The sequence below is a fragment of the Phoenix dactylifera genome, chromosome 8, assembly GCF_051530095.1.
Source record: "Phoenix dactylifera cultivar Ajwa chromosome 8, Ajwa_hap1_PhDact_Kaust_v1.1, whole genome shotgun sequence".
Taxonomy (NCBI): Eukaryota; Viridiplantae; Streptophyta; class Magnoliopsida; order Arecales; family Arecaceae; genus Phoenix; species Phoenix dactylifera.
Genome location: NC_143197.1, coordinates 15,604,364 through 15,631,604, shown reverse-complemented (window position 1 = coordinate 15,631,604; position 27,241 = coordinate 15,604,364). Strand labels below are relative to the sequence as shown.

Sequence of the window (27,241 nt, the reverse complement as noted above, 5' to 3'; positions counted from 1 at the left end):
ATCCTCTTGGTTGAGATGATTGCTGATGTGGTGTTGAGGTGGCGTCTGGTTGAGATGATTGCTGATATGGTGTTGAGGTGGCATGACGTTGCATTGGTTTCTTTGATGAGATGATGTGGTCGGCTCCTTATGCTTGACTTCATCTTGGTTGGCGTCCTTCCATTGGTTGGAGTGGTGGTGAGGTGGCCAGCTGATGTTGATGTGGATGCCGAGGTGGTGCTCCAAGGGTGTGCAAAGGTGGTGGTAGAAACATGCAACATGTCCTGACTTGGTTTGCTTTCTGACTTATTGAGGCTTGCTTTCTGACTTATTGATTTTATTTACAGGACTCGATCAAAGCCACAGTGACCTTGAGTTAATTGATTGGAGTCTTTTCTGGATTCTGGTGCCCACACCAGTGTACATGACAAATTCTCGATGTAGGAGATAATGCTTCCAATGTTTTAGAGTTTGAACCACAGCATAAAACTCAATATCATAAGTGGAATACCTTCGCTTGGCGTCGCTGAGCTTTTCGCTGTAGAAGGCAATGGGATGACCTTCTTGGCTCAGAACTCCACCAATCCCGATGTGAGAAGCATCACAAGCGACCTCGAAGAGCTGATCAAAGTCTGGAAGTCGAAGAATTGGGGCTTGGGTTAGACGCTTCTTGATGTCTTCAAAAGCTCTAGTGGCAGTCGGCGTCCAACGAAAATTTCAGCCTTCATACAATTGGTGATTGGTGCTACTATGCTGCTGAAATTTCTTATGAACCGACGGTAGAAGGAAGCCAAGCCATGGAAGCTTCTTACTTCATGAATGTTGCAGGGTATAGACCACTCTCGAATGGCTTTAACCTTTTCTAGATCGGCAGAAACTCCCTTGGCTGAAATTATAAACCCGAGGAAAGGAACTTGTGGCTCGGCAAAGAAGCACTTCTTCAAGTTGACATATAGCTTTTCTGATCTGAGAGTGGAAGCACTTGGCGAAGATGTTGTTGATGCTCCACACGGCTACCACTGAAGATCAAAATATCATCAAAATAAACAACCACAAAACACCCAATGTACGGTTTCAGCACTTGATTCATAACCCGCATGAAAGTACTTGGCGCATTGGAGAGGCCAAAGGGCATGACCATCCATTCATAGAGGCTATCCTTGGTCTTAAATGTCGTCTTCCACTCATCTCCAAGTCTGATTTTGATCTGGTGGTAGCCACTTTGAAGGTCTAATTTGGAGAAGATGGTGGCTCTATGCAATAGATCCAGCATGTCGTCAAGCCGCGGGATCGGGAAACTACCTACTTCACTGTGATCTTGTTGATTGCTCTGCTGTCCAGCACATCCTCCATGAACCATCCTTCTTGGGAGTAAGAAGAGCCGGGACGGCACATGGACTGAGGCTCTCTCAGATGAATTCCTTGTCCAAAAGTTCTTGGACTTGGCGTTGAAGCTCCTCATGTTCTCTTGGATTCAGCCGGTATGCAGGAAGATTCAGTAAGCTTGAATCGGGCACCAAATCTATAGCATGTTGGATGTCCCTCATTGGTGGAAGCTCCTTGGGAAGGTCCTCAGGGGTTACATCAGAAAAATCATCCAATATAGACTTGAAATCAGAAGGAACAACTTCTGAAATTTCAGCCCCAACTTCCCTAGACACTAGTGCATACATTACTCCAATCTCTCGGCTACAAGTTCAAACTTTCAATTGGTTAAAACTCGTTGGATTATCAGATTTTCAAAGGTGAAATCAGTGATCCGAAAAGGTTTTAACACAACTCTTTTGTTGGCACAATATAAAGAATAACAATTGGATCGACCGTCATACTCGACACTACGGTCATACAACCATGGTCTTTTTAGAAGAAGATGGCACGCCTTCATGGGCAAAACATCGCACCATACTTCATCTCGGAAGTCCTTACCAAGTGAAAAACTGATCAAGCATCTTTGTTTAACAGGGATGGAGGAGTCTTCGATCCAACTTACTCGATACGGCTTGGGATGCGGCACCGATTTCAGATTCAGCTTTTTCAGCACTAATTCGGAAATGATGTTCATGCAGCTTTCATTTTCGATGATGAGGTTTAGAGACTTATTGGAATGCTCGACTCGAGTGTGGAAGATATTGGTTCATTTCCAATCTTCCTCCACGTTCTCCTCCTGCTTGCAACCCGCAAGAACCCGCCGTACGACGCACACAGGTAGATCTGAAGCTTCTAGTTCCACCGCAGGAGCTTCTACATCAGGTTCTTCGTTCCCTTCATTTTTCTCTTCATCAGCGGGCTGAGAGGGAGGAATAACTTCAGAGGGTCCTATGATCTCATCCTCTTCACATACCAATGCAAAACACTGGTCTCGAGTAGGACAAACAACAGCGAAGTGACCTCGCCCGCCGCACTTATAGCATTCAACAGGATTCTTTCCTTGCGGCATAGATTGTGGCATAGGACCTTTACCTTTTTCATTAGCCCCTGGAATACCTCTTTCCTGATACGTGCTTCGATTAGCAGAGGCTTCAGACCTGAAAACAAGGGCGTTACCTCGAGGAAAAGGAACTCCTCGGTTGGTGTTGTGCTCGAAAACCGTCGGGCAACTGGTGCTTACGCAAGGTGTCTTTGTCGCAGTTGCATTTCAACTCGAATGGCGAGTTGGTATACCTCCTCTAGGATGAAGATGCGCGTTGTCATTAGCTCCCTTTTGATGTCATCCCTCAGCCTGGCTCGGTACCGAGTTAGGGATTGTCGCTCTGTCTCCGTGAGGTTGATGCGGATCATCAACTCATGGAATCGGGCCGTATATTCCTCTACGGAAGAGCTTTCTTGACAAAGTCTTAGAAATTCTTCGAAGAGGATCTCCTCATAATCGAGGAAAAGAAACTTCTCCTTCAGACGAAGTTTTATCTCCTCCCAATCGTTGATAGGGGGCTATCGGAGTCGGTGAAGCTTCTCTTCAATGCTATGCCACCAAATGCGTGCTTGGCCTTTTAACTTCATCTTGACGAATCACACTTTGGTCTCATTGGGCATGCTGAACCACTCGAAATAGTCTTCGAGAGACATCAGCCAATCTTGGAAGTGGGTTGGGTCCATGCTTCCGCTGTAATCAACAACTTCTACACGAACCCGCTTCATGGCATCATCGATGTCATTGCGCTCCCGCTGATTTTGATGAACATAGGGGTTCCTGAAATTATTCCCCATATGGGAATATGAGGAGGGGGCATCCGCTGACCCCTTGGTGGTCTTTGGGGAGATAGACGCCTAGGAGAAAATGCTTTAGCATCGGGGTCTCCTCCAAATGGCACTTCTGGATTTTCAGGATACGCAGGAGCGTCATAGTTATCTTCAAGATTGTTTTGCTCGGGAAAGAGACGATCCCAAACAACTTCCATCTTTTGATTCATAGCCGCCATTTGCTAGATGAGCTCGGCCATCATCTCAGCACGTTGTTGTTCATTGTTGTATGAGCGACCACTTCTGGTACTCATGGTGACAAGGATTCGCTCTGATACCAATTGACGCAGAAGGCGGAAGGAGACTGCAGAGGGCCTTCTTGCTGTAAGCAGACCTGGGGTTGACACGTGATAAACTAGGGTTGACTCAAGGAAGATCGGGGTCGACTCGTGACAGGTTGGGGTCGACCTTACTCAAAGAATCCAGAGAACGAGTTTTCTATTTTCCAGCTGGAGGTCGACTCAAGGATCCTTGGGGTCGACTCGAGCGGAGTTGGAGTCGACTCGAGTGCTGAAGGGGCGACTCGCTGGGCGTATCAAGGAACGGACTCGTGGTTGTTCCAGACGGGTCGACCTGAGAAGCTCAGGAGGTCGACTTGGATTGACTTTGGAGTCGACTCGAAGAAGCTGGAGTCGACTCGAGGCGACGTGGAGTCGACTCGAGGTCGGGAGGAGTCGACTCTTTCAGAATTTTCTGAAAATCGCTGGCGGCCTGATTCGTGGAGCTTGATCTGGGCATGAAATCTGGAGATAAGATGATGGGATTTGGATTGTGGGAGGCGTGGGAGAAAGGTTAGAGGGTGGTGGGATGATTTCAAAGGATTTAAACAAGAAGAAACTTGAATTAAAAAGGAGATAAGGAAGAGATGGTTGTGGGAGTCTCACCAAAACCAAATCAACCCGGCGGGAGGAATAGAGGAGTCTCACCCCTTTCCTTCAGCCTCTTGGCATCACACCAAGGAGGAAGAATCTCTCTTCACGAAACAAAGGGTCTATGTTGAACGAACTCAAATTTTTTCTGAATTTTATTCTTCAAACCTTTCCCTTATATAGAGAGGAAGGCTGGAAAAAGATAAGGACTACAATTCCGAATTTAGTTGGACTCTAAACTAGATAAGGACTCTTTTTAAACCTTCAATCTTCTGATTGATCTCCTAAACAACTTACCAAATGGGCTTATCCACATGTGGAAGCCTTTTTTTTTGCATGAGAAGGAAAAGGATTTCAGCTGCAAGCAATTGGAATCTTCCTTGTGCATGAAATCGATTCCTCTCCCATGGGACTCGATCCACTTGACATGTGGTTATTCCTAGTTAACCAATGACCCACTTGACACCTTGAACTCAATCTAATTAGGCGTCAAAGACACTAAACCATTGTGAATTAATTCACTTATTACAAGGACTCAACAACCTCAGACTCAATTTCCTTTGACCCAATGTTCATGGACTAAGGCGTGAGGAGGATGCTCCTGCATCACACTTTATACTTTTTACTGTAGACATTACATCCAATTTCATATATAGTGTCGCCTTAGGTGGTCGCATCTTGTCATCATGGAATCTTGCTGTGCTGAGATTATGTTTTGTCCTGATTTTCTGTAGAGCCATTGCTCCTATTTTGGAATTTGTGGAGTTGTCACTTCCTGTCGGTCGGAATTTTATCGGTTGTTTGATAGGATCCCCAAGTTGCAGGTGTATGTGTGTGTTTTTTTTTCCCACCATTAAATTATCTAGCTTCGGAGATTCAAGCTCAATATAATTGAGATGATCTTTCGAATAAAGGTGTCCTTTAAGATAGCTATTGTATCCTGAGAAGTCTTCAGTGCCGGATAAATTGGCGATATCTTCGTCTTCTTCTTGCTTGAGGGATGGATAGTACATTACTCTTATTGGTGAAGAAGATTATCTTGGTAAAATTTTCCTATTCATTTGGCTGTGCTGTGGATAGGGCTGCTGTAGTGCTTTAATAATATATGTATTTGTATATGTCATTAAGAGGTTGAGAAAGATTTCTGAATCATCTTGAGTATAGTCCTGTATACTTCAATTTGAAGATCCATTTTTGGTATGTTAGATTCTTGCTTTTCAGATCGCGACTTACTTGTAATTCTACTTAGTGTAGGTTATGGGATCCTAATAGAACTCTTTGTAATTCTACTTAGTATGTCATAGTTCTCCGAATATGTAAAAATAATAAGAAATCATATAATAAGATAGACAACCCAGTAAGCAACGATTACTTTAATTAATTAAATAAAATATTTTTAAAAATAATAATTTATAGAAAATAAGCATATATGCAGTATTTTCATGCAAATTAAGTCTTTCTTGAAATTTAAATTTTTGTTCAAACATTTCAATTCTTTCAAATATTCAGTTCATCTTTAAATTATGACCATATTTTCTTTATGGCAAGGTCATAACACTGTCCACCTTCTTGTGGTGTGTTGTGCATCATCTTGCAGCAAAGTTCTTTAGGACCACGTATCTGATTGCAATATATCGTGTATCTTCATGCAACATAACCTTCAGGACTAATCAATTCTCAATATATTAGATTAGACCCAAATTGTGGGGTTTTTAAGATAGTCAGGTCGAAAATTCAAAATCATTATAGGGTTCCATATTTCAATTCGATAAAAATATCAGAAATGATACTATATCAAAATGAATCAATCATATTCCATAACAAGATTATACATTATCATAAAGTGAAACATCACTTTCCTTACGAGAAAAACCAAATTCCATCTCCAATCAATTTTAAAAATCTCTCTTAGTGCCTAATATTTAAAAATTATATTCTCATCAAAATTTTATCATGATTATTCTAAAAAAAATCTAAATTCCAATAGCCTCATAAGGCTGACCAAGCGGAAGTGCCCAATACTCCTGTCGATCTAATTGTAAAATTTATTTAATCATGGTTGAGCTAGGGTGAAAACAGTTTGGTAGAAATCAGAGGTGACCAAATCTAACAGTGTCAGGCAAGGGCCAAGGTGGGAGTGACATGTCATGTGACAACCATAGATCAGGATTCTCTTCACCAAGGTCGATCCAAAATCACTGAGAAGAGTCTCTTATCAGATCTAACAACTCTAGAGAGAGTAGAGAAAAAAAGTCCATGTAGAGAAAGAAAGTTCAGGTAGAGAGAAGTATAGGTGGAGAGAGAAGAAAGAGGAAGAAAGAAGAGGGAAGAGAGAGAAAGAAGAGGGAAGATAGAAAAAGGAGAGCGAGAATGTGAGAACAAAGCTTCTCTCTCTAACTAAGAAAGAGAAGAAGAGGATGGCTGTTGGTGGGGGACTAGGGGTCTGTGGACCCACGACTAGCAAATTGGCCGTCGGCAGTTGGTGGCTACAGGAGACCAACGATGCAAAACCAACCCAAAAATAGAGTTTCAAGCCTTTAAATCATGGAAATTAAGGCATCTCGGTAGCTGAAACTTTAGCCAAGGGCACAAGCCACTGTAGAGAACCAGAGGGAGACCCGGACAACTTATGTCGGCAACAAAAACAACCAGAAAACCAAAGAAGGCTAGTTTACTAAAAATTAGGGAAACAACTTTACTTTTTTTAGCCGAAATCTAGTGATCATCGACCAAAATTAGGGTTCCAAGGACCCCAAAAGAAAGAGTAGATCGAGGGAGGATGGGTCCTTACTTGGCTTCCGGCGGCGATTGGGAGCCATAGCGACGATGTAGATGGCAGCCGTTCAGCGAGGGAGCCAAAGAAAACTCGACGGTGAATTTTAATCGGAGGTTTGTTACTCTCTCCTGTGGCCGATTGTGAAGTTAGCTCTAAATAGTTATCGATTGCAATAGAAATCATAAATCCACCCTAAGGTCGGATTCCATCTGATGAATTTGGAAGGAAGAAGACTCCCATCGGGAGTCCTTTTCCCTCCTTGCACATACGCCAATTTTTTTTTGGGGGGGGCTGAAACTTTTCATCTGGGCTAGTCAAGTGGACTGGGCTAGTTCTATTCTACTAGTTATTACAGGTTCATCTTTTTGACATAAGTTTTCTGAATGAAGAACAGTGGAAATTGGTCTTTCTTTATGTCAAATTGCCATTTAAGTGTCCATGGTAGTCCTTTTTTCGCACAAAACCTCATGAGGCTAAATTCACTGAGAGTACACCTTAGATAGGGTATATAGAACTTCCTTCTGATGGGTATTTTAAAAGTTTTTGATAGTAAGGTTTAAATCATGTGAATCCAGAGGAAAGAGCTTTTCTTCGGGTTTGGATATGTAGGGATATGGAGAGTCTTTGATCGGTGGCCTGGATGGTGATGAAGGAGTTTTTAGGCTTTAAGATTGAGATGACCCGGGTGAGAGGTTTCCCTAGGAGGTGATTTCTTTAGAGAGCTTTTCTCTTTTTGACATTTTCCTGTGGCTTTTGTTGAGCTAGTGACAAATCATTGTTCAGAGGATCATACATTGAATTTTTAAAGAATTTTTATAGGGAAATCTTCTAAATTACTCTCTGCAACTTTCAAGTGATTGTGTTGTATCCTAGAGGTGATTTTCCAGGAACACAGGAGCAAATTTTTATAATGGGCGCAAATATTAAAGATAGTATTGTATACACGCCTCAAGACCCAAACTTCTTCTCGATTCATAGATAGACACATACATGCATGTACAATTTGATACATGCATATACTCATACGTACATGCAGATATACATAGATGCACACACATACATATATGCATAAACACATACATTACTATATAAATATGTACCCACATAAATATATACATAGAGACATACCCACATATACACAAACATAAATACATACATATATATATATATACAAAAATATATGCATGCATTAATGCATGCTTGCATCATACACACACGTACATGCACACATATACATATATACATACTCAAGTGGATCAAAATCGGTCACCAATCTTATGATTCAAGATCCAAATTATTTAACATGATCTACATTATAATAAATAACTAGAGACCAAATGTCATATATTTTGGTTGTAAGTAGTATCAATTATACTAGTAAAGTACTAAAATAAATAGTATCAATTATACTAGTAAAGTACATAATAGGGCATATAGATAGACTTAAATTCACCGAGTTGTAATGATTGGATAATAATAAGACATGCTATTAAAACCATCAATTTTAACACTTGTATGATGATTGCGTTAGAGGCCATCAAAGTATATGCCTCTGGTCTTTTTATAGTGTAGATTATATTCAATGGTTTAGATCCTAAATTTGGATAGTCAATTGTTGATTTTGAAAGTAGCTGGATGGATTTGCGGATCCACCTAAGCACACAATAGCGTGCATGTGAAAATGCATGTGCATGTTGAAGAAGGGCAATCACTTAATTCTTAAAACTAGCACTTTTAAGACCATAATTCCAAATGCAGAAAAATGAGAAGCTCTCTGTTCCTAGTTCTCCTATAGCTCCGAAATCTAGTACACAAACTATCACAGATTGGACTATGATTCCAAAAGCTAGTTGACATTAGCAATATAAAGCTTTGCTCAGCTATTCATACCGTTTGTGTTTGTATTTCAACCATTTGTTTTCCATGTTCCATTTTCCCCAACAAAAAACCTCTTCTTTCTCTACTTGATCAATCCATCTTTAATTTTTTTAATGCATCGTTTATCTGATTGATTAGCACTTGTTTTCTCTATTGCTCTTTTTTCTTAAATAGATGGATTTCTCCCCCCTTCACATTAGTTCCATTAAAACCTCTAAGTGATGCTTTAAGATATAATCTCCAAAGTGATACTAAAGCCTTGTCTGGATGGAGTGTTAGAAAGATAGCAAGTATTTCAGAGAGCATAATTGTTTTAGTAATTTATGCCAGGTTTTATTTGTTCTTAAAGTCTTATTCATAAATAGAATAGCCTGAGATATTGCATGTCTGGTTTTCTAACATAAGAAATAAAATTAGAGCAACTATTGATTTTGTTTTAAAATGGAAAGCTACCCTAGGCTCATTATAGTATATTCAATATTATAATATTAACCATTTTGCAATTAATATGAAGTATATAATGTAATATCATTATATAATGTAAGATAATATGCTTTAATGAAAATACTATAAAATAATTTTGCTGAATAGAATTTTAATTAATATAAATATAAAATGTGTTAATAATAGAGATGGAATTTGCTACTCTCAAGAGGATTACTCCTTTGGACTCTTAAGTAATTAATGGAACAAACAAATTCAAAATCTACACCATCAATCATAATTTATATCACTAAAAATTATTTTTAAAAACATCATATTTTTTATGCCTCATGGGAACAAAAAAAAAAATGGACGGTTTCTATTATGCTAGTATATTCACCTAATAGATCATACATATTAAAATATATATATTAAAAATCAAAAATTATCCTAAATCATAGCAAAACGTAGTCTTATATTATTATAATTGTTCATTTCTGTGTCCATATAGTGCATAGATTAGAGACCATCAAAATGTCATGTTTGATTTCTAAATATTCACGGTATAGATCATAGTAAAAGTTGTGAAACTTCAATTTGGATGTGATGTTCCATAAAAAATTTTGGAATCAAGAGAAATAGATGTTCTCTTCCCTCAAGAGGAATAAAGTCCATCTTAGAAGCATATTCTATTTGTATACTAGGAATATTATTATATGCCTATATTTTATTATATGCAAGATACAGTACAAATTAGGTACTTTAAACATATTTTCCTTGTTATTAGGTGCAACAAATACAGTACAAATTAGGAATATTAGGTACTTTATTATATGCCTATATTTTATATGTACTCTATTTGTATACTAGGAATATTAGGTACTCTATTTGTATACTAGGAATATTATTATATGCCTATATTTTATTATATGCAAGATACAGTACAAATTAGGTACTTTAAACATATTTTCCTTGTTATTAGGTGCAACAAATACAGAAATATTTCTCGTATGCCACAAATTGTATATAATATATAATATTATAAATTGCATACAATATAATTGACAATAGATATGAAGGGCATGAACTAAACATGTGTTAGAAATTACCAATATGAATAAACATGAGACTATTCAAGGTAAATATGGAATTCCCATGTCAACAAAAGAGTATAAAATGATTTGGGGAGGCATAACCTATTCGGTTCTATGCACAGATAGTGTTTAGCTGCTAGCAAATAGCCCCCTAAGGTTTCTTCAAGCTTTTGGCAATGCTAATTTCAACTCATCAAGGTTTTCTGTTACCTAAGGAACTCGATTGGTAGGGCATTGGCAGAGTTTAGTACCAAGCTAACTTCTCACAGCACATGAGAAAGATGAAAAACCATCCTTTCATCAGATGTCAAGTCTTCAATGGAGTCTTCCTTCCAACTGCAATGACAGAACGGTAAACAAGGTGGGGAGATTCATGACTTGGAAACTATCAACATAAGAGTTGTGGGAAAATAAAATAGCTAGCACCTTTATACATGATGGATCCCAAAGTCAAAGGACTATGGGGACACCAGAAAAGCTCAAAATATGAACCCATATAAGAGCTGCGGGGAAGTATGATAAAAAAATATAGACTCGATCTTCTTATATAGCATAAATCTAGGCATGTAAACAAAGTAAAAAGAAAAGAAAAAGAAAACCAGAACAGTGGACTTGTGAAATGGTCAATTGTGGTCACTCATCATAAAATTCAACTCAATCAATATACATGAACTTTTGGAATCAGAATAGTATAGATACTGGTCGTATATCAGCCTCAATTGTGCAAGAATTTACTAGCCTGGGATGCTAGGGCAATGGACTTCGCATTCGTGCTACTCATCAAATAATCCCTCTCTGCACGTCGTCTGTGTTGTCTTGCATTTTTTGCTCTCTTGGGAGTCAATCTTGCATCCCTCTCTAGATATGCAAGCCTGAACCTCTCTGCCATGGGTAGTTCAGGGGTGTCATCTAGAGAAGGGGGATCAATGGACCTCCTGGCAGCACCTGAAACAGCCCACGTTTTGGGATCAATGTCCTCAACTATAGAATGATCAAGAGCTACACTGGCTGATGCTTCAGCTGGAACTTGTAGCCCACGGAAGCCAATGGGTGATGGAACTGGGTTAATGATGATTCGAGGGCATTCAGTGGCCAAGCTCATTTTTGAATCCTCATCTATCTTAGGCTACAAAAAACAGTAGGGATGGAGTCAAATACACAAGGTGGTAATAAAAGAAGCATATCTTTGTTCATAATAGTACTGTAAATCCATCTTCATCGGTATTATCTTGGTTAAGATTCAAAGTGAAAGGACCCTTCTAGACAATCTGATTTGGTGGGTCAAAATACTTAAAGGAACATTTCAGAGGTCATCATATTTTACCAAGGTGATAAAAACATAGATAAAAACAAGATTCAAAAGACATTAACCAAGTTGACATTAGGAAGCCTGATAAAAACATAGATTCAAGTTGACAGGGGGAAGAAGGATAACCAAGGTGCTATTGATTACACAGTATATGAAAATGCAGGAGAATTAATCCAAAGTTCTGAACTGTTTTCGGGACAAGGCATATTAATTATGGTTACAGTTAACAATTCCATTAATATGTCGTAAGTATATGATGCAATATGGAGATTGTTCAATAAATGCACTTATCAGCCATTGGAAACCATAACAAGACACAAAAAATTGAAATGCAATAGGATTTTCTTTCAATTCCAAAAAAAACTAAGTTAATGCTTTGAATATGATAATAAATTGTTAATTGTTACTATCATTAGCAGACCTAAACCTATCAGCTGATGCTTGCATCTTCGCATTATGGTAATTATATATCAGAGAATGGACTTCCAATACATTGCAAATAGTGAAATTTTCTATTGCTTTAAAGCACAAGATATTTAAAACCTAATGGAACTATTATACCTATCACTCCTATGCCCCAATTAAAGTCATTAGAAGAAACTGTTTCCAAGAGAAGAAGAAATTAGCAATGAAAAAAGCATCACAGCTGCTTGTTAAAAATGACTGCATACTTGCTACTTAAAAAGAAATGACAACATACCCATACAAGCCAACGCAATGATTGTGCACCACTGCAAATGTCCATGCTATCTAATTCTTCCCATGAATCTTCTTCAACATCATTTAACTTGGGTTTCAAGAGACTCAAGCATCTACGAGCCATAAAATCACTCCTTGGGCTTCCTCTGCAATCACCGCATTTAATCTTTGTTCATATCCTGTTTAAATAATTTTAATACATAATCAAAATCAATGCTGCCACAATCCATAAAGCAGCATATCATAGGGGACTTAAAAAAATTGTTGACCCAATGGATCTGATGAGTACAAAACATTTGAGTATGATACTAATGATTTTGTAGAGTAGAAAATTTGTTTTTTAGGGAGCTCGGTGAGTTTGAAAGGTTAGAGAAGCATGAAAAAATCTAGAAGAACAAATCTTAAAGTTAGAGAAGTATTTGAAGTGTTTCGGAAGCTTTTGTAGTAGAAGAGTCGACCCTAGAACCCCAGGAGTTAACCCCAGAAAGCCAAAAGTCAAAAAAAGAAGACGGTCATTTTCAGATACTTCAAGAGCCGATCCCAAGACTTTAGAAGCCGACCCCAAGTTTTCAGGAGCCGATCCAAAAATTTCAGGAGCCAACCCCAGGATCTCAGGAGCCTAGGCATCATCTTTTATCTTTGATTTGTTCTTTTAATAATAAGCTATGCTTATTTTTAGTTCTTTTTTGTTTCTCACATCTATTTCTGCTTTTCTTACTTTTTATTCTTATTGTTTTTCTCTTTTCTTTGTTTCAGTTGCTCTTCTCATAGATCTTCTTTGTATCATTAAAAGAAAACCAGATTTTCCCTAGAAACCCAGCAAACACTTGATTTTGGTTATCCAATCACATAAACCCTTAACAACTAAACCCTAAGTTAGATCATAGCCTTACATTATCTATTCATCTAAGAACAATATTTTCCAGCTCACTTTTAACTGAAAACACCAGAACTTTAGGTTTGAGCCCTACCCTAAACCCATTTGTTTTCCTTTATTCCAATAGGCTTTCCTTTGTCACAGCTAGCATGGGTCCTCCAAGACTTACCTTCATCTAAATCCTACTAGTACCAAAGTGCGAAATCAAGCCCTCCATTGTTATGTAGTATAATCTAGAAATTTGCCCATTTTCTCATATATCTTCTCCCACCGTATTTAAATCATGGTCATAGATGGTTAAACCAAAGTTCACACCCAAGACTTAGTCATGACTTCCACCATCTAACGCCCTATGTTGCCCAAGGTGACAATCCAAGAGGGGGGGTGAATTGGGTTTTTCTAAATTTTTGGTGCTTTAAATGTTTTCTTAGTTAAGTGCAGTGGATGCTTTCTTAAATTACTTGAATGAATTAAACTAGAGTAAAGATGAAAGATAATGCAAGAATAAGCATAAGAACAAGCACAACACAAACACAACGATATATAGTGGTTCGGTGCACCCCAAGGCACCTACGTCCACTCCCCAAGCGTCCCCTTGAGAATTTTACTATAACCCCTCGGATTACAGTAGGATTGTTTTTCGGGCTCACAATCCAAAACCTTTACAATTGATTTTCCGGGATCACCAACAACCTAACTGTTGGTTTTACGGGCTTACCAACAACCTACGTTGGTTTTACGGGCTTACCAACAACTTACGTTGGTTTTACTGGCTTACCAACAAACCTTACAATAAGAATAAAGAACAAGGATCTAAAGCTCCTAAATGAGCAAATAAAACAATTATGAGCTACAAAGAAGAGTTTAGAATATAGTTATCGCTTTAATAAGGCTCTTCTCTTCTTTGTCAAGATTGCTTCACTCTTCAAGGGTTGGTGGAGCTCTTAATATCTCTTGGAATCTGCTCAACCACTTTCTTTTGGCTCTTTGAATGAAGCAATTGAATGAAGCTTGCCTTGCTAGGATTTTCTCTTGAATGCACTTGATGATTTTTAAAAGGTTGCTTCCTTTGATGAATACTCCCTCTTAAATACTTCTCCAATCTCCAAATAGACCTTCCTGACCATTGGATTGAAGAAACTAGCCGTTTATAGCCGTTGAGAGTCCAAAAAGCACTTCTGCACAACTAGCCGTTATGCTGTCAGTCGTGCTCGGGTCGACCCAACCTTTCCTAGGGTCGACTCAAACCACTGTTCATCAGACTTGGGGTCGACTCAACTTTCACTAGGGTCGACCCAACTTTCACTGGGGTCGACTCATGCTACATTGGGGTCGGTCCTCTCAGGAAACACAGAATCTTACATTTCAGCCGTTTTTCACTGGGGTCGACTCAACTCTTTTGGGTCGACTCAAGGTTCAGTGGGGTCGACTCAAGTTCCATTGGGGTCGATCCTCTCAGGAAACACAGAACCTTATATTTCAGCCGTTTTTCACTGGGGTCGACTCAACTCTTTTTGGGTCGACTCAAGGTTCAGTGGGGTCGACTCAAGTTCCATTGGGGTCGACCCTCTCAGGGATTCCAGAGACCCAGTTTTGGAATGACACAGCCTTGGGGTCGACTCATGTTCAGTTGGGGTCGACTCAAGGTGGGGTCGACTCAAGTTACATTGGGGTCGACCCTCTCAGAGATTCCAGAGACTTGTTTTCTTGAGGCTTGAAGATGGGGTTGACTCAAGCAAGCTTGGGGTCGACTCAACTACTGTTCATCCGTGCCATTTTTGCAGAAGTATGCCTGATGGTTCCATGATGTGCCGGGGTCGACTCCATCAATCTTGGGGTCGACTCATTCCACACTTTGCTGCAACTTAAGGTTAGATTCATCCGTATAATTAATGAAATATACTTCAAACAATTTTGAATGTATGCCATGGTATTGCTACATACTCTTAACAATGAAAAATACTATTGTCCCCTTAAGAGTACGTTTCACTTGAAACTTTGCCGAATTAGAATTTAGAATTCACTATCTCTTTTCTATCGCTAATTTTATCTCATTATTAATCATTAAAATACATCTTGATCTCATTCTTTTAATGTACCGAGAGTGTCGAACTCAGTAATGATGTATCAAATTAACTTGTAGTATTTACTTAGATATTCCCTCAATGGTTGTGTTAATCATCAAAATAACACTATCATCCTCAATCTCCCCCTTTTTGATGATTACAAAATATTGAGTATGAGCATATTGATACTTATCTTAAAATTAGTTTTAGAAGAGCTCAAGTTGCTGAATTTCAGCTTTTCAAATTTGAGAGTGAAGTCTTCCCCTTTTTCATCCAAAATTGTCAATTTAAACTTTTGATTTTCTCCCCTTTTCTTTTATATTTGGTTAAAGATGAAACTTCAAAAATTTGAGATAAAGCAAGAGTTTCAAGTTATGTATCGAGGTATAAGAGGTATGTGCCAAATTCTGATTTTCTCTTTATCAAATGTCTTCCCCTTAAGTGTATAATATATGTCTCTCCCTTAAGTATGCAATATATACCTTTTATATTTTCTCCCCTATTATATTTTCTCCCCTCTACTGTTTTTCTTATAGAATTTGCTTCTAGTTTCTCCCTTATATTTTCTCCCCCTTTTTGTTATCATCAAAAAGAATGAATAACAATGAAATGGATAGCATTGTAATGACAATCACAAAGATCATAACTCAAGAGAAACATTGTCTATGCCAAAAGCACTATGTTTTAGAGAAGAAATATAAACTACCACAAAGAGCAAATATAAGTCAAAACAAATACAAAGTCTGGGAGATACTTTAAGAACATACTTCATGATAATGCTTTAGAGTTAATCAGCTTTAACATAATCAACATATTTCAATCTAAGCTGATTGATATTCAATTCAAAACATAAAGCATTATGAGCAAATATTTCTTTTTCTTTTTGACAATATCAAAAAGATTGCAAAATAATAAAATATTAAGCACAAGACAATATTTCATTCATTGCATGCCAAATTATTGCAAGAATATGAATTAACTCAAGGCAATACTGTCAGGACAAGATAATAAGTATAGATCAGAGCTAATTAAGATAGTTTTAAAATTATGATTGGATCACATCAAAATCAAGGATGAAAAGTTTGGCTTTAAAAATGAGACATTTAAGATGTGAGCCAAAAGAGATCTCTAAATGTAGATTCCAAAGATAGTTTTCAAATCAAGTGTAGATGGAATCTTTTTCAAGTTATTTCAAGGAGTATCAAGAATAATATTCAAAAAAGGCACGAATGAAAATTCAACACCTCTTTTTTTTTAATATATTAAGTATATAGCAAGATGAGAGCAATCTAATTAATTTTCAAAGTATAGTATAAGAGCAGATAAAGATCAAAACTTATATACTCGAAAAACATAAGATTATGTTGAATCCTTAATTCTTAATGACTTCAAAGTTCTTTCATGATATAAAAGTATTGGGGCATAGATACCAAAACATGAATTTATGCAATATAGGATACATAAAATTCAAGGCTTTGAAAGTTCTTTTAGAGCTCTTTTAAAGACTTTATTTTACTCCTTTAAAGATCATAGCATCAAAATCAATTAAAATGAATTGGTTCAGGATTGAAACACTAAAGTGCAACCCAATAAGAACTCATAAGTATATTCGAAGATAAATTTTCGATGCTAAGATAGATGGAATTCTTTTCAATTAATTTTCAGAAACAAATGATTTACCGATGAATATAGATGAAAATTCAACTTTCAAAAGATATTCAATGAAGCACAAAGTTTAATACCACTTTACATTTAGTATTCTTTTTCTCATCTTTAGTTGTGAATTTACACGATTAAGTTCTATATGATCTCTCCCTCTGAAATTTTCTCTCCCCCTTAATTAATCATTCCATTTGAGAGTTTAGAGTTTGAAGATAATTTTCAATAAAGAGATTGAGTATTTAAAGCTCCCCCTCAAAAGATGCATTTTCTTTCAAACCTTTTTTTTTAATAATATCAAGAATATAGAGTGATCCAGAATTTTTCAAAATTTATAGCAATCACTCTTTTTAATATTTCAAGAATAAATTATATTACCTCTTATTTTTTTTTGAATATGTATGGAAATATTAATCAGAAAATAATTCTTTTGAAGCTCAAATTTCTTTCAAAAGTAATTACATTTTCTTTCCTATAAGAATTATTGAAGTGAGTTGAAATATTTTAAGCTTTAGGATCATTAACTCTCTTCTTAAAAATAGCTTTTCTTTTTAATGATAGAAGCATTTAATTATGCAGAAGTGTATATTCAAAATATTAATTTCTTAGTCATAATTTTTCAGCAATGTATATATGAAGCATGATAAATCTTTTTAATATCAAAATAACATCATATGTTTAGAAACATTTGTTCGCAATCAAGATCATTGAAAAACACATCATTTAGACCAATTTCAGTACACTTATAAGAAAAAAAATGATATGTTTCAGATGCGTATCGGAGCAAACAACCAAGATATCAAAATTAATTCTATTTTTCTTAAGCTGTAGTTTTTATCTAAGAATCATAGTAAATTATTCTCCAGCATGATGCAATCTTTGAAGCATATAATGAAAATTACAAAAATGTAAAGATATAAGCATTTTATATGGAGTTTAAACTTTTATACTAGGTCATATTCTGAATTTCATAAGAATTTTCAAGGAGGCTTTCAAAATTCATAATTTGAGATATGTATCTTCTACATTGTAGCTCATCTTAAGTCATTAACACTGAAAATACATATTTCAAGCACATCAGAGCACATTCAGAATCTTTATTTTTAATATTGAGTTTTGGTACAAATTGGAGAACATTTAACATGTATCAGAACATTATGTGCCAATGTTAGGCAAGATGAAAGATAAATCAGAATTAATTCATTCTGCCTAATTTGCAATTCAGATTGTTCTTTTGTTTTATTTTTTTTTAGCAGATATTTACTAAAATAAAATGATGTTGTTGTTGGTAGAAACATGTTTTAATTAAATTATCTAGGCATATAGCATTACAAATTGTATTTGAATAAGATCCTCAATTTATCTGAATATTGAAAACTCACAATTCAAAACACCATGCCACATGCAAAACATAGTATGCATACATTAAAGTATTAAGAACAAGTATGTCAAGGATCAAAATCAATTCTTTTCAAATAAAATTTTCTTATTTAAATACAATTTAGCACTGATTTTATCCTTACGGTGTGTTTTCAAGTGATTAAAACTTCATTTGGTTTTTCATAACCTTCTTATACATTTTCATTTATTTGTCATTCATTCCCCAAATTTTTTTTTAATTTCTTTCTTTAACTACTCAATGAACATTTTGATTATCTTCATTCATTTTTCGGTTTTACTTTTTTATGCTCTATATTCTATTTGCTCCCTATCCGGTGAAGTTGGAAAGGGCACGAGGTACTACCACTAGCCTCCCTCTTGTGTCGTCCTTAATATACCCTACACCGAATAGTTGGGTCAAATAGTGTCGGGTACTACCACTAGCCTCCCCATTGGCACCATCCCTATGATGAGCAATATAGAAAGATAAATCGTTCTCTTCAACAACAAGATATTCACTCCAAACTCTTCCTGTTTAAATATAGTTTATTACAGATTTTATCCCTTCCAAAGGAATGCTCACATAATTCTTACAAATGTGCTGAATATATTATGCTTATTTTTCTTTTACTTAAGATTGGAGTACTTAGTTTTATTATCTTAACAGATTTTTATGAGTCTTTTGATATCAATTAAATGTGATTCATTAGAATTAGTTTAATATCTTTGCATATAAGTACAAAATGAGTATACAATTTGGCCTACAAGCTGTATGATATAGTAATACAGCTTCAAACAATAAAATTACATTGCTCATCATTTTTAAACTCTACAATATGGGGTCATAGATATACCTTTCTTCATGCCAAACTTCTGTAAGAATATTCTTATGAACTTACTTTGGCCAATGAAGATCCCCTTTCTTATTTGTCTTAATTTGGAGTTCGAGAGGAAAGGTTAGTTCATCCATTTTACTCATTTCGAACTCACCCTGCATGAGCTTAGTAAAAGCTTTACATAAAGCTTCATTAGTAGCACCACAAATAATGTCATCAATATATAATTGAGCAATTATGATATCAGAAATTTTTTTTTGATACATAGTTTTATCACTATTACTTTCTATCAAAAAGTTACTTAATCTTTCATATCATGCTCTTAGTGCTTGTTTTAAATCAAATAGTGTTTTATCATGTTTGTAATAAATATTTTTCAAATATAGATGGTTATTTTTACATAAAAATTTTAATGATATAACCACACAGAAGTTCATTCTACACATTCATTTGACAAAATATAAGTCTCATAAAACAAACAAATGAAAATGGTTATCTTTGACTTCTAATCATGCAGAGATTTCATCAAGATCTATTTCATCTTTTCTGATTAATTCTTTTAGTAATCACCAATTCTTCTTAATTAAGTGTTTTTCTGAAAAACTCAATTTTGTTCCAAATATAAAAAGTTTTTATATTCTTCAATAAGATTTCAAATTTTATCCCTTTCAAAATGATTTAGTTTAACTTAACCAATTATCATCTTGTTCATTCTTCTTAATGTCTTTTAAATAGAAGCAAAATGACAAACAATATTCTCAATAAAAGATCTAGTTTTAATAAGAATAATATGAATTGATATTTCTACAACTAGTATCTTTTCATTGAATATTCTATATGCATTGCTTAAAGAGTAATATCCAAAGAAACACTTGTTTTATCAGATTTGGCATATATTTCATTCTTGAGAACATAACATGTATAACTGAAAAACATGAAGGTATGCACCATTTGATTTTCTGTTTTTGATGAGTTCACATGGGGTTTTCTTCAAAAATAGATTTAATAGAAACCTTATAATATGACAAGCTGTGATGATAACATTAATCAACTGCTATCACAAAGCATTGTCTTTACACAACAAAGGTTCTATTTTTATATTTTTATAACCCCTATATGCAATAGTATTCTTGGTGCAAAAACAATTGTATTCAATACCGTTTTCTGTGCAAACCTTATTAACAAATTGGTTTTCAAAACTGTGCCATGATACTTTCACAGTTTGCAAACCTTTTTCATTCGAAACCTTTTGTAAGTTTGTGCTAATGCAGAAAATATTTCAATTTAAGTGCCAAGAACAAAACCAATGTTAGCTTTGAGAAATTATCCACAATTACAAAATCAGAAAGCTTATCTCCTAGGTTCACAATCCTAGAGATCCAAATAAGTTCTTATGGAGAATTTTCAAAGGCTAAAAGGTGAAAACAATGTTTTCAGATTTAGAAATGATTCTAGTTTGTTTTTCTAGATGACATACATAGCAAACTTTGACCTTGCAAAAATTAATCTAAGTGAACCAATGACAAGATCTTTTGAGATTAAGTCCATACTAGTATGAGTTGATTTTATATGCCAAAACTAGTCTCTTTAATCTTGGTATTCTTAATGCATATATTTTAAAAATATACCAAGTAGACATTCTTATGTTTATGATCAATAGAAGATAATGCCATGGATAAGAACTCTCAATCAAGCATATAGAGAATTCAAAGAGTTATTCTAAGAGTATTGATTGAGCAAATTATCCATCAATTACTGAAGCATAATATAGGAAGATGGAGTGATTTGGATATATTTTCTTTTCATACCAAAAGTATCACTTATATCACAAAAATGATTAATACTAGCTACAATTTAAATATGAGAGGATGCAAGGATTACTAATTTCATTATTTCTTCCATTTTAGTCACTCTTCTTAATTACATTTTAAGTTCCATTCTTTAACACGTGTCTAGAGAACCCGTTGTCCAGATATTGGAATCTTGGGTAGCTAGACACATTTGCTAAAAATGATCAGGTTTTCAACTTAGAAACCCAAGCTCTTTTGGGTCCTTGCAGATTAGCTATAATTGTTTCTTTTGGAACCCATATTCTCTTAATAGCCATTTTGTTTATTAGTTTGCAGGTTTTAGGATTACAAGGAATGTATTTCTACATACTCTTATTAAATTTAACAAACATAGATTTAACATAAGTAGATGATGGATTTTTAATTTTCTGTTTTTGTTCATTAGGTTCATCAGATAAATTAGAATCTGTTTTAGGATAGATAGTGGAGTATTTAACACATATGTCATTAAGAAATTTTTGTGTGTACCAAGATTGATATCCTAATCCAGCCTTTTCAAATTCAGCTCTTTGATTATTTATCATTAAGTTCAGCTTTTCAGAGCTGATAGTAAATTTTTCAACTATAGGCTTAAATTTGTTAACTTCTTTAGTTAACCTTTCATTGTCTTCTGAAAGCAATTTATTATTTTTCTGAATTATATCATAGCTTTCAGCAAGAGAGATTTTTCTGATTTAGCTTTTTATTCTTTAAACTAAGCTTCTTATGTTCTAAGTATAGATCAGAAAAAGCATCATGAAGTTCATCAAATGTAAAATCAGATTGAGTTTCAGCATGTACTTCATCTTGGAATGAGAAATCACTTTGTGTTCCAATACATACCTTATCTTCATGTGCCATAAAGCATAGATTTTTAATTTCAGTTTGCTGCTCTTCTTCTTCAGAGCTAGTTTCAGATTCACTAAAAATGTTAGTGCATTCATATTTACCTTCAAGCATATTCCAGATTTTCTTAGCAGTTATGCAAAAAGATATGATATTAAGTTCACTATCATCTAATGCACAATATAGAATATTCATGGCTTTTGCATTTTGCTGAGCCATTTTCTTATCATGATTAGTGTTTGTGTGTAGCCCGTTGACTATGATACTCCATAAATCATAGTCATATGCTTGAATGAAAATGCGCATACGTACTTTCCAATGTGTGTAGTTTATACCATTAAATAACGGAGGTCGATCAATTAATTATCCATCTCCTAGGGAACTATCTATTTGAGTTATCATGATCTTTGGCTCTTTGACGGTTAGGTCAAAATCAAAAAAGGCAAGAAATTATAAAGCACCTGCTCTGATACCACTTGTTGCCCAAGGTGACAATCCAAAAGGGAGGGTGAATTGGGTTTTTCTAAATTTTTGGTGTTTTAAATGTTTTCTTAGTTAAGTGCGGTGGATGCTTTCTTAAATTACTTGAATGAATTAAACTAGAGTAAAGATGAAAGATAATGCAAGAATAAGCATAAGAACAAGCACAACACAAACACAACGATATATAGTGGTTCGGTGCACCCCAAGGTACCTACGTCCACTCCCCAAGCATCCCCTTGAGAATTTTACTATAACCCCTCGGATTACAGTAGGATTGTTTTTCGGGCTCACAATCCAAAACCTTTACAATTGATTTTCCGGGATCACCAACAACCTAACTGTTGGTTTTACGGGCTTACCAACAGCCTACGTTGGTTTTACGGGCTTACCAACAGCCTACGTTGGTTTTACGGGCTTACCAACAAACCTTACAATAAGAATAAAGAACAAGGATCTAAAGCTCCTAAATGAGTAAATAAAACAATTATGAGCTACAAAGAAGAGTTTAGAATATAGTTATCGCTTTAATAAGGCTCTTCTCTTCTTTGTCAAGATTGCTTCACTCTTCAAGGGTTGGTGGAGCTCTTAATATCTCTTGGAATCTGCTCAACCACTTTCTTTTGGCTCTTTGAATGAAGCAATTGAATGAAGCTTGCCTTGCTAGGATTTTCTCTTGAATGCACTTGATGATTTTCAAAAGGTTGCTTCCTTTGATGAATACTCCCTCTTAAATACTTCTCCAACCTCCAAATAGACATTCCTGACCGTTGGATTGAAGAAACTAGCCGTTTATAGCCGTTGGGAGTCCAAAAAGCACTTCTGCACAACTAGCCGTTATGCTGTCAGTCGTGCTCGGGTCGACCCAACCTTTCCTGGGGTCGACTCAAACCACTGTTCATCAGACTTGGGGTCGACTCAACTTTCACTGGGATCGACTCATGCTACATTGGGGTCGGCCCTCTCAGGAAACACAGAACCTTACATTTCCGCCGTTTTTCAATGAGATCGACTCAACTCTTTTTGGGTCGACTCAAGGTTCAGTGGGGTCGACTCAAGTTCCATTGGGGTCGACCCTCTCAGGAAATACAGAACCTTATATTTCAGCTGTTTTTCACTGGGGTCGACTCAACTCTTTTTGGGTCGACTCAAGTTCCATTGAGGTCGACCCTCTCAGGGATTCCAGAGACCCAGTTTTGGAATGACAGCCTTGGGGTCGACTCATGTTCAGTTGGGGTCGACTCAAGGTGGGGTCGACTCAAGTTACATTGGGGTCGACCCACTCAGAGATTCCAGAGACTTGTTTTCTTGAGGCTTGAAGATGGGGTCGACTCAAGCAAGCTTGGGGTCGACTCAACTACTGTTCATCCGTGCCATTTTTGCAGAAGTGTGCCTGATGGTTCCATGATGTGCCGGAGTCGACTCCATCAATCTTGGGGTCGACTCATTCCACACTTTACTGCAACTTAAGGTTAGATTCATCCGTATAATCAATGAAATATACTTCAAGCAATTTTGAATGTATGCCATGGTATTGCTACATACTCTTAACAATGAAAAATACTATTGTCCCCTTAAGAGTACGTTTCACTTGAAATTTTGCCGAATTAGAATTTAGAATTCACTATCTCTTTTCTATCGTTAATTTTATCTCATTATTAATCATTGAAATACATCTTGATCTCATTCTTTTAATGTACCGAGAGTGTCGAACTCAGTAATGATTTATCAAATTAACTTGTAGTATTTAATTAGATATTCCCTCAATGGTTGTGTTAATCATCAAAATAACACTATCATCCTCACCCTAGCTCACTAGTGGTTTTATAAGGTTAAGCACATACTGCTGGTCACAACACCTGGACACTTTTCTCCCTCTTGACCTCTCCTATAACAAGTCATGTATTGCCTCATATTATTCAACACATTTTTCCACCCAACAATCAGCCAGTTTTCCCTAGCATAACCTCTCTTATAGCTAGTTCATGCGTGGCCTTGCATCATTCAGCACGCTTGGCCCAAACATTCAGAAAATTTGTGTCTCAACTCACCTCTTTCTTACATGTGCTAAAACATGACTTTACATGGTTCATTTTGCCACATGGGACAGCCATTTTTTCCACATTTAACCTTCCCACCAAAGCCCACATGCAGCCGTGCACTACACTTCGCATCCAAATTCTGTCACAATTTTACTCATATATCCCACTAAAGCACACATGGCACAAATAGTTTTCGCACATCATGTCATAAGACAGCCAATTTTACACTTCCAACCCTCATCAATTTTTATCCTTCATTAACAGCTTATCCCACATATTTCATAAACAAAGGACTAAACAGTAATGAGAATAGCAAGGCCAAATATGTCCAATTCAGAAAAAATCCTTTGCTAATCCTCAAACAACATGCAGACAGTTTTGTCTTATCCTTGGCATTCAAATAGCACAATATTAAAACTAATCATTACAGATATAGAAGCACTTATTCCAAATAGAAATTAAGCATCATACCGCTTTGTCCCTAGTATTAATTGTACCTGCCTGGATAAAAACTACTTATCCCTACAAATCCATCACCTTTACAAACTAATCCTAAAAGAAGATTATATAACCTAACAAAAGGACTAAACTAAGCCCATACACTTAGAAGTGAGGGTTAAATAGTGTGTATCAATAAACCTACTTTTGTAGTGCTTTTTGAAAAGGACGTTGGTTGGCCCTACTTCACACTCCATCTTTATGCTTTGAGGTGCCTTCAAGGTGCACTCAATCCACTACACAATTCCTGAAACAATAAGAATAATAGCTTTCCAACTTGGAAAGTGTTTGAGAACAACTATTACACTTAATTCTTAAAGCATCATGCGAATGTGGATAGTAGTGCTTTATTCCAAGATAATAACGTGGCCAAAATGGTGATTGTCCTTGCCCACAATACTACAACCAAGGTCTGCTGAACCGACCTGTACCGGTCGGTTCAGCCCGTACCGGACCGGTACCGAGCCGCACCGGTCCGGTACAGGGGTATAAAACGGTTCCGACCCAATATGGGTCGGAACCGTTTGGTTTGAGCCTCGTACCGGTGCGAACCGGCTCGGTTCGCACCGGTTCAGCCGGTTCGCACCGGTACATGTGTGAACCGGTGCGAACCGCTCGGTTCGCACCGGTATGAGCGGTTCGCACCGGTTTGCTTCTGAAAAATAGTGCCAGCGCTGTGGCACTTTGAAAATGCCACAGCGCTGGCCAGAGGCTGGCACTTTCAAAAGTGCCGCACTGGGGCACTTTTCAAAGTGCCACTCAACCCGATTTTAGATATTCGAGAGTGCTTTAAATGTATGTAATTGATTGTATCTTAATTTGAAAATATTTTATGTTCTTCATCTCATTATTTGAATCATTTGGAAGTAATAAGTTGCATCATCTACTTTTAACCTTAAACCTAAACATAAAAACATCAAAAAAATATCCAAAAGTGAAAGAACTCCAAAAAAAAAAAACGACGATGGGGTCGAAACCAGGCCGAATGTGCCCCATCGGTACGGTATCGGTTCGGCTCGGTTCGGCACCGGTACCGTACCGTTACCGGAGCCGACCGGTACGTCGGTACCATCGGTACCGCGAACCTTGACTACAACTCTATTTAAAAGAGGAGCTTCATAAATAGATGATAGTAATCCAATAGCCTTATCCGATAGCATTTAAAACCCATGTAAATTAAATAGCAAAATATTCCTTAAGCACACTTTGAATTCTTGGGTCGCAACCCTTTTGTGTTCATCTCACTTTTTCAGAATGAGCATAAATATTAGAAAAGAAACATGGGTGCATCAATCCCTAATTTACGAGATCATCAAAATCACCAAATTTCAATTGGTTATTGTAAAATTAATCAGAAGCTGAAGTCTTCAAATTACACCTAAGTGTTTCTAATAACACGAGATGTGTGGGTTTCAATCAAAAAAAAATTAGGAAAAAATTTTCACTGCACTACTCCATTCCCCACTCCTATCATGTGTGGGATTGGCAGGGCAGTACATGGGGCCCCACCTGTCACCCACATGAACCATGTACCACACCAGTCCCCAAATGCCATGGGGGACTGGTTCTCTCAGCAGGGAGTGAATGGTGCTAGGAAGCAGCACTGACTAGAACCATCTATAGAATTAGTTCAAGTCTTGCATATGAGACCTGAACTGACGCTGAGTTTTTGTTTTGGAAATTGACCATTCCAGTGCTAGTAAACCCAAATGATTAAATATCAATCAATACAGATTTTAAAATATGTTCAGAGGGATGCAAAGTACTAAGAATACTGATATCAAACACAAACAAATAGATTATAATTTTACAGTTGATATCAGATGCATAAAATTAGAGGCGCCACAAATCTATATGGACTTGGAAGGCAATTCTGAAGTGGCTATATCATTGATCTGGGCAATCTCAGCGTGATATCATTGTGCCTTAAAAAAATGAGCACTATAATACTTAAAGCTGATCTCTGATTGCATGACCTGCAAACTGAATAACCTACAAAATGAGCTTAGCTTCCGCCAACTTGTCTTCCAGGTCTAGTTGAAGACCTCTCTTTCCCAAGCTGATCAGACCAGGAACACAACTAAAAAGGTCATCAAATGTTCTAAACCTTCATCAGATCAGATCAATACTCAATACATAAAGCCGACTCTCTTTTAGTTGCATAAAGCTTGTAGACTAAGATTACTTTAAGGTATGTGTTCCTCTCCTAAACAAAACATAAAATTAAAGATACTGTTTACATATGAATCATGAGGACATAAGATAGAAGATGTGAAATAAATGTGTGACATCAGAATCATAATTATTGCCACAGTACAACTGTTATACATTATGGAGTTGTAACTTGCTTGAAGCTATTGCAGATTTTAGATTGCAAATGCACAGACAGAATGAGTAACAGCCAAGCTGTGGAAAAGCAGCAACTTAAACGACTACGATAAGCATGAACTAAAAAGAATTTAAC

At 36.4% G+C, this 27,241-nt stretch overlaps 1 protein-coding gene across 1 annotated transcript in view; it reads right to left on the bottom strand.

Annotated features, from left to right (window-relative positions):
* Nucleotides 1-10,656: 10,656 nt before the first annotated feature.
* Nucleotides 10,657-27,241, bottom strand: part of LOC103724163 (RNI-like superfamily protein) — a 56,691-nt gene continuing 40,106 nt past the window's right edge. The window contains exons 5-6 of the mRNA XM_039116670.3: nt 12,266-12,410; nt 10,657-11,382 (exon numbers count right to left, since the gene is read on the bottom strand). Coding sequence (XP_038972598.1) covers nt 10,972-11,382; nt 12,266-12,410 — 556 coding nt within the window. The 3' untranslated portion in view covers nt 10,657-10,971. The remainder of the gene's footprint in view (nt 11,383-12,265; nt 12,411-27,241) is intronic.